The sequence below is a fragment of the Carassius gibelio genome, chromosome A12 (genome assembly GCF_023724105.1).
Source record: "Carassius gibelio isolate Cgi1373 ecotype wild population from Czech Republic chromosome A12, carGib1.2-hapl.c, whole genome shotgun sequence".
Lineage (NCBI taxonomy): Eukaryota > Metazoa > Chordata > Actinopteri > Cypriniformes > Cyprinidae > Carassius > Carassius gibelio.
Genome location: NC_068382.1, coordinates 4,430,009 through 4,448,968, shown reverse-complemented (window position 1 = coordinate 4,448,968; position 18,960 = coordinate 4,430,009). Strand labels below are relative to the sequence as shown.

Sequence of the window (18,960 nt, the reverse complement as noted above, 5' to 3'; positions counted from 1 at the left end):
CAGTCCCTCCAGTGTGTCCTCGGTCTTCCCCGGGGCCTCCTCCATCCAGGATGCATTCGGAACAGGTGCCCGGGCCACCTTAGCTGGCCCCTCTCGATGTGGAGGAGCAGCGGCTCTACTCTGAGCTCTTCCTGAGCTCCTCACCCTATCTCTAAGGGAGCACCGAGCCGCCGTACGGAAAAAGCTCATTTTGGTCGCCTGTATCCGGGATCTTGTCCTTTCGGTCATGACCAAAGGTGCAGAAGCTGCACCTATCCACCTGTCTTGTCCTTTCGGTCATGACCAAAGGTGCAGAAGCTGCACCTATCCACCTGTCAATCTCCCACTCCATCAATCCCTCATTCGTGAACAAGAACCTAAGATACTTAAACTCCTCCACTTGAGGCAGGAGCTCTCCACCAACCTGATGGGGACAAGCCAACCTTTTCTGGTTAAGAACCAAGGTCTCAGAATTGGAGGTGCTGATTCTCATCCCAGCTGCTTCACACTCTGCTCCGGTCCCCCTTCTTGAAAAGAGGGACCACCACCCCGATCTGCCATTCCAACGTACTTTCCCCGACCACCACTTGATGCTGCAGAGGCGTTTCAGCCAAGATACCCCCACAACATCCAGGGACTTGAGGTACTAAGTGCGGATCTCATCCATCCCTGGTGCCTTGCCACCGAGAAACTTCTCAACTACCTCGGTGACCGGTGACATCAGCTTGGGTGATGAACGAGTCCACCTCCGAGCCTTCTGCCTCTCCTTCCTCAATGGATGACAAATTGGTGAGGTTGAGTAGATCCTCAAAGTATTCCTTCCACCATCTGACGATATCCCCAGCTGAGGTCAACAGCTGCCCACCTCCACTGTAAACAGTATTGGTAGGGCATTGCTTCCCCGTCCTGAGGCACCGTATGGTTTGCCAGAATCTCTTTGAGGCCAAACGATAGTGGCCTCACCAAACTCCTCCCAGATCTGAGTTTTTGCCTCCACAACCACCCGGGCTGCACCACGCTTGGCCTGCCAGTACCGGTCAGCTGCCACAGGAGTCCCACAAGCCAGCCAGGCCCGGTCATCATCACTTGCTAATAATGTTAACAACATGCTAGAAACTTGTTAGTGACATGATAGTGACTTGCTAATTATACTAGCGACATGCTAGTCATTTGTTAATCATGCTTACAACATACTAGAGACATGCTAGTCACTTTGCTAATCATGCTAACCACATGCTAGTCACTTTGCTAATCATGTTAACAACATGCTAGTAATTTGAAAATCATGCGAACAACATGCTAGCCACTTGCTATTCATGCTTGCCACTTGGTAATCATGCTGAAACTTGTTAGCGACATGCTAGTCACTTTCTAATCATGCTGGAAAGATGCTACTGACATACTAACTTGCTAATCATGCTAGCGACATACTAGTCACTTGCCAATCATGCTAGCAACATGCTAGTTTACAATTTATCTATTTATCAATATTTTGGTTTATTTATTTTTCTGATAGGTTATATTGCCTTCAAAACTTTAAAACTACTTCAAACTTTCTGGCTAGGCTTTTTCAAGCCAACTTAAAGTTTGTCTACAAACGTTACTATCTAGTTAGTGTTGTTTGCATACTCTTCTACTTTTTTTTATGTTTCTGAAGTATTACACTTTAAAAGTAATGTTTTCTATTTTAATAATTTAAAATTTTAATTTATGTTTTTGTTGTTGTTTAATATTATTGTGGAAACTGGGATGAATGTATTTGTTACTTTTAAACATTTGACACTGAAGACTGCTTGATTTAGTTGCTGCTTCCTCCTTCCACAACAATAAATATTTCAAAAACCATACGTAATTATTCCAAACTTTTGTGGGTAGTTTAATTAAAAATGTTCTGAAATGAAGAAATCTACATTCATTTTGACTTCATTGAAATAAACACACAATAGAATATTGTTGTTGTAGTTTTTTTATGGGCTCAGATATTCAAATAATAATTAAAAACAAAATCAAATTTTAACTAATCTGGTTTTATCTGTAATCATTTTTTTCTTTTTCTTTTTCTTTCAGCTCTACAGCATGCTGGCAAGCACATGGAGGACAGTATTGTGGCGTCATACACTGCACTTCTTTTGGGCTGTCTGTGCCAGGGGAGCCCTGTAAGTAACACATTCAGTGTTTCCTATTTTATATCTTTGATTTATGTCTTGTATCTGTGTCTGCTTAGAACTTTTCCCTCATATACAAATAGTATTGTATATTATTAATGTTGGCTATGCATTAAGCTCTGCCAAGATTACTACTGTTCATCTAGATACCCTTTATATCCTTGACTCGCTAGTGCCCTGAGTAGTGGAACAATGCCACAGTCTCCATAAGGTCAGGAGAAACCCAGGCTAGCCCAATAAGAGCTCAGTGTTTACTGGTACCGAGCTTTTATTGTAAACATTTATTTGCTTTTGCTGGGTTTGAGTGTTGTTTGTCTAAATTGCAGTTTTCAAGTTTCAGGGCAGGTATCAGAAGAAAGCTGCCCATGTTGTGTTCTGGTATTATTAATGGATTTATTTTCAGGATGTTAATAGGTGGGCTGCAGAATCGGCTGTAATGGACCCCTCTGTTTCTCTTTCATACCAGTTCTTTTGCTTTTTGACTGACATACACAGCCATTATCTGTCTCAACAGTATAAACGCAGCCCAGATGCCGTCACAAAAAGAGATGCCATTTCATCCACTTTTTCTTTTGGATTCAAGTTTGTACACTTTCAGGGTCAAGTTTGATTTGGTTTTAGAAAAACAGATTGACTTAAAATAGGGTTTCTTTAGGAAGGCCCATCATCCTGTTTGCAGCTTAGGTCCATTTTAGGGGGCATCAGAGCATTTAGAAGGAGAGAAATATTTGATTTGGATGTGTTTTTGAAGATTGAGCACCATGGAGACTCTGAGTGCTTTGAAAAAAATGATGGCTAGAGATGGAGTGCTTGCTGCTTTGATCAACCGAAACTTGCTATAAAAATCTCCAGACTCTCTTTCAGTGCAGGCCTGAAGTGCTCTGTAACCCCAAGGGGGGAATGAGCGGCTAATGCTGTGTCTCTCTTTCAGATGAATGTGACTACTGTGAGGGAAAACTTGCCAAAGGGGGATTTTTCAGTCATGACAGAGATGCTGAAGAAGTTCTTGAATTTCATGAACCTTACAGTAAGTACACGCGTTAGTGGTCGACCAGTTTAAGGTGGCTTATACTGCAGTTGCTGCAATTTCAGTAATCAATACAGCAAAATTTCACTATTCGCAAACACCTGCCTGCAATTTAGTAATCCTGAAGACAATTAGCTTTGTTCAGGTGTTTGATCAGGGTTGAAGCTAAAATCTGCAGCACAGTGGCACTTCAGGACCAATGTTCCCGTGCTGAGCAAAAAAGTTCTTTATTGAGCGGAAATTTTAGCCACCTCAGTTAGAACATTATATAAACCATTTTCACAGGTACTGAGAAATAAATTGTAAAAACAGGTGGTAATTGTCACATCAGTTGTTTAAGCTGGAGATGGCATGGGGGAAAAACTGTTTTTATGCCTAGATGTTCAGGTGTACAGAGATCTGTAACGCTAGTTACGTCAAAAACAAAAACAAAAAAACTTTGCTTAATTTTCAGTAATTAAAAGTAATTAAGGCTTCAAGGGAAAAAAAGTTGTTGTATGTATTCAAATAATTAGACATGCTAAAACACAGAATTTGGTAGCAATAAAAATATATGGTGAGAAGAAAATTAAAATTTCATAGGGCCCTAAATGTAACTTTTATCAAATTGATTTGAAAATGTATAAGTTTAATGGTTTTAATTAATTAGACTTGCTTTTTGACTAATAAACTTTAAATTAACTTTTAAAAAGAAATGAAGAAACATTTTTATGGAAAAAACAGAATCCAGAAAATTTTAATTGAAATAATGGAATTTTGGAAAAAATAAATAAAACAGAATTTAGTAAAAAAAATTAAACTTTCATAGGGCCCTATTAGAGTGTGGTAATTTTAACATTTAATATTACTATTATTATTATTACTACTACTATTATGATTCAGTCCTTTTTATTTATAAAAAAAAGGCACTACTAAACTATTTTTTGTTCAGTATCCATTTAATAAAAATTTCAGTTAATCCGTATCGGCTAGTGTGGTCCAACCTAGCTATCGGAACTGGCAAAATCCACCGTCAGTCAACCTCTAGTACAAGTACAAGTAATAACTCTTTTTTTTATTTAAAAAGCAGTATTGCTTCAGTAATTAAATGAAGATCTGTAAAAAGAACAGAAATTACAAGTAGTAGAAATAAAGATACAAATAAAGGACGCTGCAGAAACTATTCACATGAATGCTTTTTTGAAGATAAATCAATCAACCCTTATTTTACATAAAATTAGTTTAAAGCATGTTTGAAAAGGCTTTTTGTTTTTGAAGCTAACATGAGAGTAACACTTTCTATGTGCCCTTATGTGTAATTACAAGCAACTTACACTAGTCTCAAGTCTAGTGTATCTATAGAGCCCTCTCCACTACAAAATAGACCAAAGGGAAAGTACAGTAATATTAAGAGCAGAGCAAAAAGGCAAGCATCAATAATAACAGGAAAAATTAAAGATAACATTAAAGAAAGATGAACATCCTAAATTCTACAATCAAAATCCATAGAGAAAAAATGTTTTTAAATGAGATTGAAAAATGTCAGTCCAGGGTACAGATCTGATACAGGTGGAAGGGAATTCCACAGATATCTAACTAAACCAAACCTAAACCTATAGAAAGTCATTGTTAATTATTAGCATTTATGTAAATACACTGTAATAAGGACGCATCATAATAAAGTGTGACCCATGAGAGAAATGCTACTTCTGTTAATTGGCTGAGTGGGTAAATTGAACCACTGTAATCTGAGAATTGGCCAACTGTCGACTGATAAAATGGCCTGTCACTAGAAATTGTGATATGAATATAAAAAGTAGGTAAAGATACGCTTGAGCCTGCTGTAATGTCAGTACTAAGGTTCTACCTCATTTCATGAGGAAAACTAATAAAAAGTCATGCTTATTGACTGAACAATTGTCTTTTTGTACCTAACAGTGTGACGTGGGCACCACGGGACAGAAGTCTATCTCCAGGGTCATTGATTATCTGGAACACCTCTAGTGTGTTTGAGGAGCTCCACACACAGACCTCTGCTGAACCGCTGTCCAACCCAACAAACCTGGAAAACAACCCACCACCATCATCATCATCATAGTCATCAACCAGTATCTTCCTCATTCAGACTGTAAAGAATGAAGTTTAAAGCACATCATCCATGGAACTCTTTTAAAAGGAGCTGTTTTGATTGAGTTTTTCACAAGCTGTTCAACCATTTTGTCTTAATGTTTTAATCACGACACAATTGTGTTCCTCTCATCACAGTCCTCCTTAATCTGGCATCTATTGATCAGTTGGTTTTCATTGGCAGAAATGGAGAGACTAAAACTTGTTAAAGGATGTCTCCCCCTCTGTTTGTTTTATTCAACTTTCTAGTCTGTCAATTTAAAAACGCTCGACACTGACCTGAATGATTGGAGGGCGAATCCAAAGCAGCATTTGAATTTCTGGTCCTCTTTGAAATGCTGCAAAGACATGCCCTCCTGGTTCAAATCCATTCTCTTCACTTCAGGATGTGCTCCTTTTGTGTTGCACAAATTCGTTTTTAATCGATAGCGCTGGGTCAGAGGTCGGCGAATGAATAAATTCCATCACTTTCTATTTCGCTAGGGCAGGAAAGGGACAAAGCGTGTTTGGAATGTTTTAGTAGTCGTGACTTATAAATATATTGTTCAAATGCCAGAACGTTAACTGTGATGTTAGTATCCCGGATTTCCAAACCTCATTTGGCTGAAAACCAACAGTAGGACAATGATTGGGAATTTGAATGAATTCAGATTTGTTTTTGAAGCCAGGAAATCTCATCTATAGGTTTGGGTTGTGGCTACATGGTAACCCAAGTTTAGCGAAAATTCTCCTGCATACGCTGCTACTGAGGTTTGTTACTGAGCTGAAGTTGATGTGAGAATTAAAGATAAATGCAATAATGGTTTCGATGAACGCTGGTTGCCATCTAGCCATGACCTTTGGACACTCAACTATTAAAGTGAGCCACGCATCAAACTTTCACCCTACGTTTCACTAGTTTGTGTCATAAACTACATGCTTGATAAGTCCGCTCTTGTTTATGGTTGTTTTGTGTTTTGTTTTTTTTTATACAAAAATTTAATTTAGCACTTGACATCTCTCTCGTAAGTCCAGTAGATTCCAATTTTGACCCTAACTGTTCTCATCTTCTCAAGGTTATCAGAAGTGCTCTGTTCTGCTCTGTTTGCCTTTCAAAGCGATTGCCCTCAGCAGTACGCTTGATGTCAGAGGCACAGGCGTTTTGCTGCCATTCACGACTGAAGTAACTTCAGTGCACACAGTTTAATGAAAGCAAAGGATAATTTTTTTTTCCGCTCACCGTTTAACTGTTTCGGTATCACTCTGTTACACGGAACACTAGGAGTTTTGAATATTTTCTGGGCAGTCCTGCATTGTCTCTCTGAGCTCCAAACATCGCAACGGGATTGAATTCACACAGCGGGGAACTGAATGAAGCAACTGTAAATACTCATGTAAATATTGGCTGTTGGAGAGAACTAGATAGACTACTTTTCTGAATCCAATCGTTTTATTTTATAATGCATTTTTCTCAGTTTTGGTTTTTGAGGTAAGAGTTATTGAAAGCCAACTGCAGGAACATGAAATTTGTACCAATTTCAAAATAATGTCTTTGGTTACTTGTACATAATTTTAACGCAAATAAAATTGCTACTTTCAGTACTTTTTACTTGTCATTTTTGTTGTCCAATTGGCATATTAAAATTAAGTGTTGCTACTTAATCAACTAATTTTTCAGGCGGATTTTTCAGTTCTCAATGCACATTCTACTGACTATTTAGTAACTTTGCAAGTACCTGTAAACTTATTCTACAAAGAATAACCCAGTCTACAAATACTGTAATTACACTTTGTTGACATACAGTTGCAAATTCACCAAGAGAATGTCTAAAGCGGACTTTCTAACTTAAGTGTCACCCAAGTTTATTGTGGACTTAAGAAAAAAGACAAGCTTTTTGCTCTGAAAATATTTATTTGTATAGCATAAAAAACAAAATGTAACAATTCCAGAATATTTAAATTTTACTACAAAATGTCCAAAAATGAATTAAGATTTTTTTATAATCAAAACAAAATCAAGTTTAATACAAATTAAGGCTGAGAATGTAAAATCAGTGTCAAAAAAAATATAAATAGTCATTTTGCTCCATTGCTCCTCTCCGTATAGTGAGAGTCCGCTGATAATTCAGGTGTTTTGGGGTCACAGCAAGTGGGACGCTCAAAATTCCCAGCATATGATCTTTTCCTACAGGTTGGAGTGGTTTTCTGCTCTGGTTGGGTCTCTTCGGTTGGCACTGAACCCTTCATGATGGCCTGATCCTGCATTTCTGTTGCTAACATCGGGTAACTAAATTCCGGGTAGCAGTCTCTTTCCTCAAGCAGCTCACTCAGAGTGCTGATGTAGATCTGCGCCATCTGAAGCGTCTCAGACTTGGACAGCTTCCTGTCACTCTCCACATTAGGAATGACGCTCCTCAGGCGGTCGAAGGCCACGTTCAAGCCCAGCATCCTCCTCCTCTCACGGGCATTGGCAGCCAGTCTGCGGCGTCTACGGGCTCTGGCGATGGCACTCTGGTCTTTGTCAGGGCAAGTGAGTCCAGAGAGCCGGAGCTGGACGAGAGTGCATGGGTCACAGCTCACCCTGCCCTGATCCCTCTCTTCCCTCCAGCCCACTGCGGCTCCAGGACGTGGGTCTGCCTCTCTCCAGATGAACTGCGGGTAAGAGCTGTCCGGACGGGGCATGCTGAATTCTTGAGGATTAACTGACACTCCAGAGAACAGAAGAGCAGTATTTATTTGAGGAGAGGCCACACGTAATGAGGGGTGGGTGTGTGAGGGTCGTGTGCGCTGAGAAATGAATAGAAATGAGTCTCTTTGATAATGACCACAGGGAGTCTATTAACCCACTTCATCAAAACTGGATTAGATGCGTGTGAGTGATCACTGACGGGCCTCCTGACACTCGGAGGTAAACATAGATCACTGCTGTCTTTCTGCCACTGCTTAATGGCTACAAAAATGTCAATAAACAAATGTCTATGCACTACGCACCTCCACTTTTCAGAATAGTAATACCTTCAAATACCTTCAAAAGTATGAAATAACACAAATGACACTTGACTGCTTTTCTTTGACTGTTCAGTTCAGCTCATCCATCAAATGTGTTTGAGAATTTATAGTTAATGTAGTTGTATGAACTAAAGCTTTTACCTCCTGAAGTTTTTAAGATCATGAGAAATACAAGCATTTTCAATCTGGTAATAACTGTGTGTGTGTGTATGTGTGTGTCTATATATATATATATATATATATATATATATATATATATATATATACTGCACTTAATATATTTTAGTTCAGGATAATTTTTTCTATTTTGTATTTTTTGGTGATTTTATGGTACTAAATTATATTCAAGGAATAGTTATGATCCATTTGTTACCTGTTAACCACTTTTTTTTTTTTTTTTAGCATAGAAGTGAAAATTAACTTTCCAAAAAAATGGACTATAATAAATCTTGAATGTTTTGGAGCACGGACCATGGTCTTTTTTATTTTTTATAAACAGACACTTGGCAGATCACTGCTGTAGTGAAACAAGTTAAAGAATTAGTTTATTATTATTATGAATTCATTTTTTATGAAATTTTCCAAATATAGAGCAAAGTATTTTACTGTAAAACTCTCAAAGCCATGAATCCAAACAAAATTTGAGGTTAATATCTGAGGTAAACAAATAAAAATAAAAGTATGATTTTGATTGGGCACAGAACCAAACATTTCCACTACATAAAATTAGCTTGCCATCCATTTCATTTCCAATATGGTACACTGTGAAAACAAATGACATTTACGGTAAAAAAAAAAACGGCAAATATGGTTGCCAAAAATCTTCACCGTAAAAAAATATTTGCAACATTTTAGGTTTTACAGACTTAACAATAAATTACATAAGATTCACAATAAAATACTGTATTTCATTAACTGATGCAATGTTAATAAACCAAAATATTGGAATACTAATATCTGTTTTGAACCAATATAATGCACTGATAATCACCTAAATCTGGTGTTGATGAGAAAGTCACGAGATGAACCACAGCTCATCACAAACAGCTTTTCTACAAGCTGAGGAAGGCAATACTTGCATATAGGAGGTGCACAGTATCATTCACGCAGACACTAAACCCCACAATGGTGACACTGACACACATGATACTGAAATAATACAATAAACATTAAACAATATAAGATTTAAGATTAAACCCTAATGTAGACAACCAAAAAGAGAAAAAGCTAAGAAGAAACCATCAAATATGAAGTGTCATGCAGGGAATTCTGGGAGTGTCAGTTTATAGTCGATCACTGTAAATTATACAATGACTTTTTTCTTTTTCACTTCCAAAAAACATTACTGTTAAAATTGTAACAGTATTTTACTGTAAAATTACATTAACTATAATCACATTTATTCATTGGATATTTAATGGAAACCTACCGTTAACCAGTTAAAAGGTTTTTACTGTAGCATACATATATATATATATATATATATATATATATATATATATATATATTTTAGTTTTTTAGTTTTTTTTTTTTTTTAAGAGTTTTTGACAGTAAACAGTAATAGTGTGACTTAGTGTGTAATATATATACAACGCATTGTATTCACATATCAAGTGCCAAAACTTTTAACAAGTTTTGTACCATTCTGGTGAAGTAAAAATTATAAATGACCGAAATGTAAAAACAGCACCAGGTGTACATGTAAAATATATGGTTTTGTATCTGAAAAGTGAAAGTTTTTGTTTAAAGTGTTTTATTTCATTTTTTAAATGCCACTTGCCTAAATATTTGGTATGTAATTCAATGACATTTAAGCATTTTATAAACACAACTACAATTCCAAGAGCAATGATACTAACAACATATATTAATAATCAGCTCCAAGCAATAAAATAAATTGTTTAGTCGTATAACTCATTACTTCAGCTGGTTCACAATAAATAAACTTGGTTATTGTTTATAATGACTTTTGCAATAATGCATGTGAGATAGCAGTTTAATTTAAAGCCCTTTTCTCATTCTGTTCATATAATCTGCTCATTGTACATGAAATAATTCTCAGGCAATAAAGTGCAGTTCATAAAGCACTAATTGACAGGCAACATCCGCAGCACTCAGTCTAATCCAATTATGCACAGAACACACACCGCCAGCACAGAAACCCCCCACACACACTCCACGTACTGCAGTATTCAAGAGTAACAAAAGAAAATTTCAGTTCGCTCATGGAGAGGGTTATTCATTCCCTGGCCGTGTTGTGGCTGTGTAGGTCTTGGCACACTTCACATATTAAAGCTAATGAAGCGCCTCATTGAGGCGAGGACGCAGGCTGAGATCAAACCAGCGTGGGGTGGGTGCATTCATGGAAACCCCACGTAGAGGGTAAATTGGGGTGGATTCACGCCTGTCAGAGCGAAACCGGCCCGAATGAAACCAAATTTTCATTGAGGGGATTAGTGACACAGGATGAATCGACGTTAGCAACTTCTTTTCACTTGGTGCCAGTGAAGCCACATTTTGCAGGGTGCACGAGCCAAAACCAGCTCAGCCCATATTGCTGCAAAGTGACACTTGTCACAATTCATTAAATCTTAGCATACACCCTGACATGCACTGGATATTTATGCCAAAAAATATCCTGTCATGCAGTTTTTTTTTTGTTTTTTTTAATCAGTGCATTGCAAAATAATAAACATCTGCCTGCACACTGTTGGAGTGGGCAAACAGTTTGGATTAACAAGGTTGTGGTTAGTAGAAAAGTTAAGATAACAGTGTAATATTTAATAAAGGTTTGCAAGCTATAGCATATGCCTGTTCTTTTTCTTTTTTTTGACAGAAGCATATTTAAGTTTCATTGTGTTAGAATACAAATGTCTCCACGGCAGAAAGACTGAAAAATTTGACAATATTATGCTTATCTCTAGGAGCTTTACATTAATCTTTCAACATGTCTACATGGAGTTCATAATGTAAGTTCAGGAGAAACTTGTTCATCTAATCTGAATTTAGGAACAAACCTTCAATCATGGACAGCACAACAAATCTGTTTCCCTATCAAACTATTTTTTTAATGAACAGCTATGCAGAGGGGTGTGGAAGCTTGTTTCCACAATGCGAAAACAAAATTATATAAAAAGGTAATTGTCACAATTCTGAATTTATCTTCACAATTCTATCACCCCCCCCCAACTCCCCCCAAATGCAAGTTTATATCTCACTGTTCTGGCTTTACCTATCAGAATTGCTTGTTTATGTAAGTTGTCATTGAACGCATTTTTGGGAAAGAATTGCAAAAATCTGAATTGCAAGGCGTTAACTTGCAACTTACAAGATACACCTGTAATTTTGAGAAGAAAAGCCAGAACTGTGAGAGAGAAGCACACAATTGTGAGGAAATGAATAAATGTAATATACAAATTAAAAATTAAAAAAAGTAAAATTACCATTTATATTTTATTCGGTGGTGGAAACATAAACAAAATGAGAAAAAAAAAAAAAACAGAATAATAATAAAAATAAATAAAAAACAGAATTGCAAGATTTAAACTTTAAAGTTTATTTTTCTCACATCTTATTTTCCCCCCTTGCAGAAACAGGTTTCCATATAGAGGCATCTCCTATATAAAGATTATTCTATATTAATCTGCTGGTAAATGCAAAATTGCCACAAATGTGCTGCTAACAATAATCATTCTCTAGCAGCTCATTATTATTACTACTATTATTATTATTATTATTGTAAACAACAAATACATAGAAAAAAAATAGAAAAGAGAAGAAAAAAATCATATTAGGATATAAGTTTTGCAAGTGAATGGATTTTGAAGGGCTTTTAAAAAGCAGGTATTTTTCCCCTGTGTACTTCTAATTTACATGAATCAGTCAGTTCATTTTTTATTTATGAATATTTATACCATGGTGCTGTTTGATTTTGATAGGTTGACAGGCTTTCTAAAGTGTGCAATATTTCAGTTAACAATTAACAATTCAGTATATCACAGCTATAATAATTCCAGACAGGTCTTCACCATGTTATAGTTCAAAATTATTTCTTTCTTTCTTTTTTCTTTTTTTTTTACGAAGAAAACAGCAGCTTATAACAACAAAGACCACAAATTCAAGAAGCTAAACATGACAAACAGAAAAATAAAATTAACATAAATAAAAGTTTTTCTAGTGAGCTGCTACATAACATTTCACAGGAGCAAGGTGTTAAAAAAAAAAGATAAAAAAGATACAGGTACAAGAGTTCACTAAACTTTAATGACAGTAAGAACTAAAATCCCATGACGCACTGAGAATGTCATAATCAAAAACAGCTTTAACTTGTGCATGCTGGAAAATGACTAGGCAGGATAACCCACCATATATAATTCAACGTCTTGTTGTCAGTTATTCCCTATTATTAAACTGTCATTCAAATAAGACCGCAGTTAGTTCCAGTCCTCAGACTTGATTGGTCGAGTAGTGCTCCAAGGGTGCTGATATTTTATCCATAAATTGTTTTTATCACTCCGCTTAATCTGTGTTTGTGTACAAAAACAAAATGACGGTGACAACATCTCTATTTCCTTTAGCTGTAGAATGAAGCCAAGATATCACAAAAGTGGCCTTTTTCATGTTGCGCTGATGATGTAATTTGGAGCCAGAGTCCTGAGCACTGGTGATCGCAAGGTGGAGCCGTGGTATCAAACCCTGAAATACATGCAGTTTTATGCCATTAAATAACAAACTAAAACTAAACTTAATAGAAAGATAAATAACTGAATACATACAGGTATAAAAAGAATACACGTCAGACCTCTGTTTATCAATTTGCACTGGCTACCAATAGCTGCTCGCATAAAATTCAAGGCATTGATGTTTGCCAACAAAACTACCACTGGCTCTGCACCCTTTTACCTAAATGTATTACTTCAGACCTCTAACACTAACTTGATCTATTCTTTTTCTATTCCATCTTTTTCTTTTTATTTATTATATTATTTAAAAGCCCTTGCTATAGCACTTATATTTCATTGCTCTTTTTGTTGTTTTTGATTGCTTCCACTGTCCTCATTCGTAAGTCGCTTTGGATAAAAGCCTCTGCTAAATGAATAAATGTAATGTAACTACCTAAAATGCCAGACATTGTAATTCAATATAAACTTTGATGCATATCCCATCCCTTTACATGGAGATGGTGGGGTTGTTGTCCTATATTGCAGTCAGCCACCAGGGGGTGCGGAATATGTGGGATCAAAATATTTTGGCTTCACTTTTCAAGGACGTATGTGGCACACTTGTACCAGACCATCATTCTATGTATTAGTTGGAAGGATTTTTCATTTTTACTTGTCTTTTCTGAGGGATACAATGCAGTTGTGTTTATGAGTCATTGAATCATTTACTTAATCATTTTCAAAACCTTTATGCGTCTAGGAATGAAACACCAATGCTACTGTATGTGGTGCCTTGCTTGTGTTATATTGCATAAATATAGAGAAATATCATATAGGAAATAGAGAAATACAGATTAAGAAATGTAGGAAATACAGATTCAGCTGACAGCTCTGTAGACACTTGATTGCTAGGAAGAACTGTCAAGCAGAGCTACATATTAAGTAAATAATAATATTATTATGATTCAGAATAATATATTCAGAAAAATATATTATGATTCAGAATAAATAGTTATATTTAAATTAATACAGTAGATCAGATTTATGAACATTATTGTTTTTGCACATGCATCAGTGCCTGTATATTACTTTTTGTAGTCGAAATTGAGATTATGCATTATTACAAACTTGTTGGGATAAAAAAAAAAAATCACAATTATTTAGTTGTTTGAAGTTGTTGTAAATTATTTTAATAGGTTTGCGTAGTCATACTTTTGAATTTTAGTAGTTAGATGGACATTTGCATTCACCTGAACTTTATATAGGATAGTACTTTGTTAACCCCTACAAGGAAATTGGTTTGCATGAGCAGCCAAACATAAACCATTACAACACAAAATAAATACAAATACAATATATCAAAATAAATGATAAAATACTCTATACAAAATATACAGTATTGTTCAAAATAATAGCAGTACAATGTGACTAACCAGAATAATCAAGGTTTTTCATATATTTTTTTATTGCTACGAACAAGTTACCAGTAGGTTCAGTAGATTCTCAGAAAACAAATGAGACCCAGCATTCATGATATGCACGCTCTTAAGGCTGTGCAATTGGGCAATTAGTTGAATTAGTTGAAAGGGGTGTGTTCAAAAAAATAGCAGTGTGGCATTCAATCACTGAGGTCATCAATTTTGTGAAGAAACAGGTGTGAATCAGGTGGCCCCTATTTAAGGATGAAGCCAACACTTGTTGAACATGCATTTGAAAGCTGAGGAAAATGGGTCGTTCAAGACATTGTTCAGAAGAACAGCGTACTTTGATTAAAAAGTTGATTAGAGAGGGGAAAACCTATAAAGAGGTGCAAAAAATGATAGGCTGTTCAGCTAAAATGATCTCCAATGCCTTAAAATGGAGAGCAAAACCAGAGAGACGTGGAAGAAAACGGAAGATAACCATCAAAATGGATAGAAGAATAACCAGAATGGCAAAGGCTCAGCCAATGATCACCTCCAGGATGATCAAAGACAGTCTGGAGTTACCTGTAAGTACTGTGACAGTTAAAAGACGTCTGTGTGAAGCTAATCTATTTTCAAGAATCCCCCGCAAAGTCCCTCTGTTAAAAAAAAGGCATGTGCAGAAGAGGTTACAATTTGCCAAAGAACACATCAACTGGCCTAAAGAGAAATGGAGGAACATTTTGTGGACTGATGAGAGTAAAATTGTTCTTTTTGGGTCCAAGGGCCACAGGCAGTTTGTGAGACGACCCCCAAACTCTGAATTCAAGCCACAGTACACAGTGAAGACAGTGAAGCATGGAGGTGCAAGCATCATGATATGGGCATGTTTCTCCTATGGTGTTGGGCCTATTTATCGCATACCAGGGATCATGGATCAGTTTGCATATGTTAAAATACTTGAAGAGGTCATGTTGCCCTATGCTGAAGAGGACATGCCCTTGAAATGGTTGTTTCAACAAGACAATGACCCAAAACACACCAACAAAATTAATGTTATGGAGTGGCCAGCCCAATCTCCAGACCTTAATCCAATTGAGAACTTGTGGGGTGATATCAAAAATGCTGTTTCTGAAGCAAAACCAAGAAATGTGAATGAATTGTGGAATGTTGTTAAAGAATCATGGAGTGGAATAACAGCTGAGAGGTGCCACAAGTTGGTTGACTCCATGCCACACAGATGTCAAGCAGTTTTAAAAAACTGTGGTCATACAACTAAATATTAGTTTAGTGATTCACAGGATTGCTAAATTCCAGAAAAAAAAATGTTTGTACAAAATAGTTTTGAGTTTGTACAGTCAAAGGTAGACACTGCTATTTTTTTGAACACACCCCTTTCAACTAATTGCCCAATTGCACAGCCTTAAGAGCGTGCATATCATGAATGCTGGGTCTTGTTTGTTTTCTGACAATCTACTGAACCTACTGGTAACTTGTTTGCCACGTAGCAATAAAAAATATACTAAAAACCTTGATTATTCTGGTTAGTCACATTGTACTGCTATTATTTTGAACAATACTGTACACAATATGTAAACAGGTAATTTCCCTTCAGATTACAGGATAAGAATAAGGTATGGTATAGATATATCTAACTACTGTTCACTAGAAGGTCAAAGGTGCCTTTGCACCTGAGAGATGTGTTATACAGACTAACTGCATTAGATACATAATACCTTCTTTACCGTTCACTATTGCACTATTGCAGGCGAGAGCATTCTCCAACTAAACTTAGTCCTCAATGCAAAAAGCATGTCATTTAGAGGGTGAGTAGTGTGTTCTCCATGATAACTAGGAATCTGTGCATCATTCTCTTCTCAGCAAGCACCTCCAGAGGGACCAGATCCTGTCCAGTGACAGAACTCGCATTTTTGATGAGTTTATTCAGCCATTTAGCATCATCCCCTTTCATACCAACATTTTACTACATACATTGAAGAACTTAAGTCTCAGCAGGAAATACAGTTGACTTTGTCCCTTCCTGTATATTGCCTCCATATTTTTAGTCCAGTTAAGCTTATTGTTAAAGTAGCCCACCAGGTATTTGTAGGAGTCCACAATCTCCACATTACAGCCAATTATACAGAACGGGGTGAAGTGTGTCTTTTTCCTTATGAACTCAATAACCAATTCTTTTGTTTTTGTAAAATTTAGCTGTAGGCGAATAGTTCCACACCACTCCACGAAGCTTTTAATGAGTGCCTTGTACTCAATCTCCTGCCCATCTCTTAAACACCCAACCACAGCAGAGTCGTCAGAGATATTTTGCAGCTAACAATGCCTTGTGTTGTACTGGAAATCAGATGTGAAAAGAAAGGGTTACTGAACAATTATCAGGTGAGTACCTGGGTTGCTAACCACCTCCTGTGACACACAGTTCCCCAGCCTCCCAAACTGTGGTCTGCCTGTGAGATAATCGGTGACCCAGGAGATCATTGCAGCAACCACTTGCATTCCCTCAATTTTTTCCCCAAGTAATGCTGGTTGAATAATGTTGAAAGCACTGAAACAATCAAAGTTCATGATTCTCACAGTATTAGCATTATTTTCCAATCCAGAGGTACACTCTTCGAACTGAGGCTCAGTTTAAAATGTATGTTCAGAAAGCTGTTTATAAGTCCTGTACATTAGGTTTAAATCCATCCAAGGTTAAAAAACATTGTCATTTTGTCAAAATATCATTTTAAAATTACCTCAATTCTCAGAGATCCCCAAACGGTTCGTGCGAATCTGTTCAAAAGATTCAGTTTCCTTAAACCCCACCTTTCGGTAGCATACTGTGTTCTGATTGGTCAACTAACATAAGCAGTTTGGATTGGTTGTTCCGCACACACCTCCACGGTAAACTATGCGTTAGCATCTGTTTGGGGTGAATTATGTCTTATTACTCTCACCGTGAAGCAAACAGTAAAATAAAAAACTTGAACAGTCTCGCTGCTTTTTCTTCGGTGTGGGTGTATTCAAGCCGCGCGCTTCAGTTTGAATCTGAATAGCGCGTTCAGCAAGGGGGTGTGGTCACATTAGATATAACGAAGGGAGACATGAAAAACATATTATCACAGAATATCTGTTTTTGGCAGCACTTGTTTAGTTTTAAAGTAGACATGTCAAGCTTTCTATAGATATCTCTCTCATGTCTCTTCGTTGAGTATTCACGGAGTTACACTTCATTTTAATGACTTGTTTGTACATGAAGATCAGCGCAGACAGGCTGCAGACAGCACACATACTAATAAGACGCTCGGGAGAAAACAAACACATAACTTCATAATCATACTTCGCGTTGTGATTCGGAGATGCTCGTTGTTCTAAATAAAGTTGGTAATGAACCATCTTTTATGGCCAAACGCTTTGAAAATCCCGCTGTACTCACCGAGATTAGAAAAGCAGTCATCAGTGAAATATTGTAAACACAACAAAAAGGATTAGTTGTACTGCTCTGGTATTGTGGTGAAAATGAATTTTAGCCATTGGTTCTTCTGATTTTCATTCTTTGGCAGGGAAAATAAAACAAACTTGCCTTACAATTAAAAAACACTCTGTTTCCTCGACATGATGCTATCACACCAACCAGAGCGTCTGTGTGTGGAGGTGGGGCAGGTCAGAGTTCCGTTTCTCCCAACATGGTAGGCGGAGATTATTATGCAAAGTGTTCCTAGTGACGTACATAGAGATGGGCAAAAGATTAGAAATCTATAACGACTCGTTTCAGCGATTCAGAGTCGACTCCTTACTTTAGAAGCCAATAACTTTATAAATAGTGTACTTTTTGGTTTAATTATTTGCACATTGTTTACACAGATTGACAGCTACATCATACACTGTAATACAGGTAATTTTTTTATTTCCCATCTGTGTGGCTCTTTAATGAAAAGGTACTTGTGAGAATAAGCATAACTCAGCATTGAACAAAAACTGCATTTTGAGCGATGAGTGGATTCTAACTTAAACTACTCTGATTGGCCATTGCCTGCAAGAGATCAATTATTTGTGACAATATCTTGTAAGCAATGCAGGTGTTTTGTAGTTTGTATAAAAGTGAACATAACGTAGGCAAGGCAAGTTATTTATATAGCACATTTCATACACAATGGTAATTCAAAGTGCTTTACATAAAAGAAAGTAAAATAATCATGAAGAAAAATAATAACAAAAATAAAACAAACAATTTAAAAAAAATTAAAATGACTAAAACATTTAGAAAATGATTTTACATTAATAAAATAAAATAAAATAAAACAGTGAAAATATAGTGCAATCAGTTCGGACATTGCACAGTGCTCATTCAATAAATGCACAGCTAAAAAGATGCGTTTTGAGTCTAGATTTAAATGTGACTAGTGTTTTAGCAGATCTGATCTCTTCTGGAAGCTGATTCCAACTGCGGGCAGCATAGTAACTAAAGGCGGACTCCCCTTGTTTTGTGTGAACCCTCAGTATTTCTAACTGACTTGATCCTAGTGATCTGAGTGCTCTGTTAGGTTTATATTCAGTGAACATATCTGCAATATATTTCGGTCCTAGGTCATTTAGTGACATATATACGAGTAAAAGTACTTTAAAATCAATCC

At 36.6% G+C, this 18,960-nt stretch overlaps 2 protein-coding genes across 2 annotated transcripts in view; one reads left to right on the top strand and one right to left on the bottom strand.

Annotated features, from left to right (window-relative positions):
* The window catches only part of LOC128024922 (wings apart-like protein homolog), a 60,313-nt gene extending 53,455 nt beyond the window's left edge, over window positions 1–6,858 (top strand). The window contains exons 18-20 of the mRNA XM_052610801.1: window positions 2,047–2,135; window positions 3,076–3,171; window positions 5,089–6,858. Of these exons, the coding sequence (XP_052466761.1) occupies window positions 2,047–2,135; window positions 3,076–3,171; window positions 5,089–5,154 (251 nt within the window). The 3' untranslated portion in view covers window positions 5,155–6,858. The remainder of the gene's footprint in view (window positions 1–2,046; window positions 2,136–3,075; window positions 3,172–5,088) is intronic.
* A 334-nt stretch (window positions 6,859–7,192) lies between these two features.
* On the bottom strand, window positions 7,193–7,942 carry atoh1c (atonal bHLH transcription factor 1c). The gene has a single exon (XM_052610809.1). It carries the CDS (start codon window positions 7,936–7,938, stop codon window positions 7,333–7,335), a length of 606 nt encoding a protein of 201 aa, XP_052466769.1. The 5' UTR covers window positions 7,939–7,942; the 3' UTR covers window positions 7,193–7,332.
* Window positions 7,943–18,960: the final 11,018 nt, after the last annotated feature.

What these genes read in the sequence shown, in the direction of transcription:
- atoh1c (XM_052610809.1), bottom strand. Translation starts at nt 7,938, where the DNA reads ATGCCCCGTCCGGACAGCTCTTACCCGCAGTTCATCTGGAGAGAGGCA.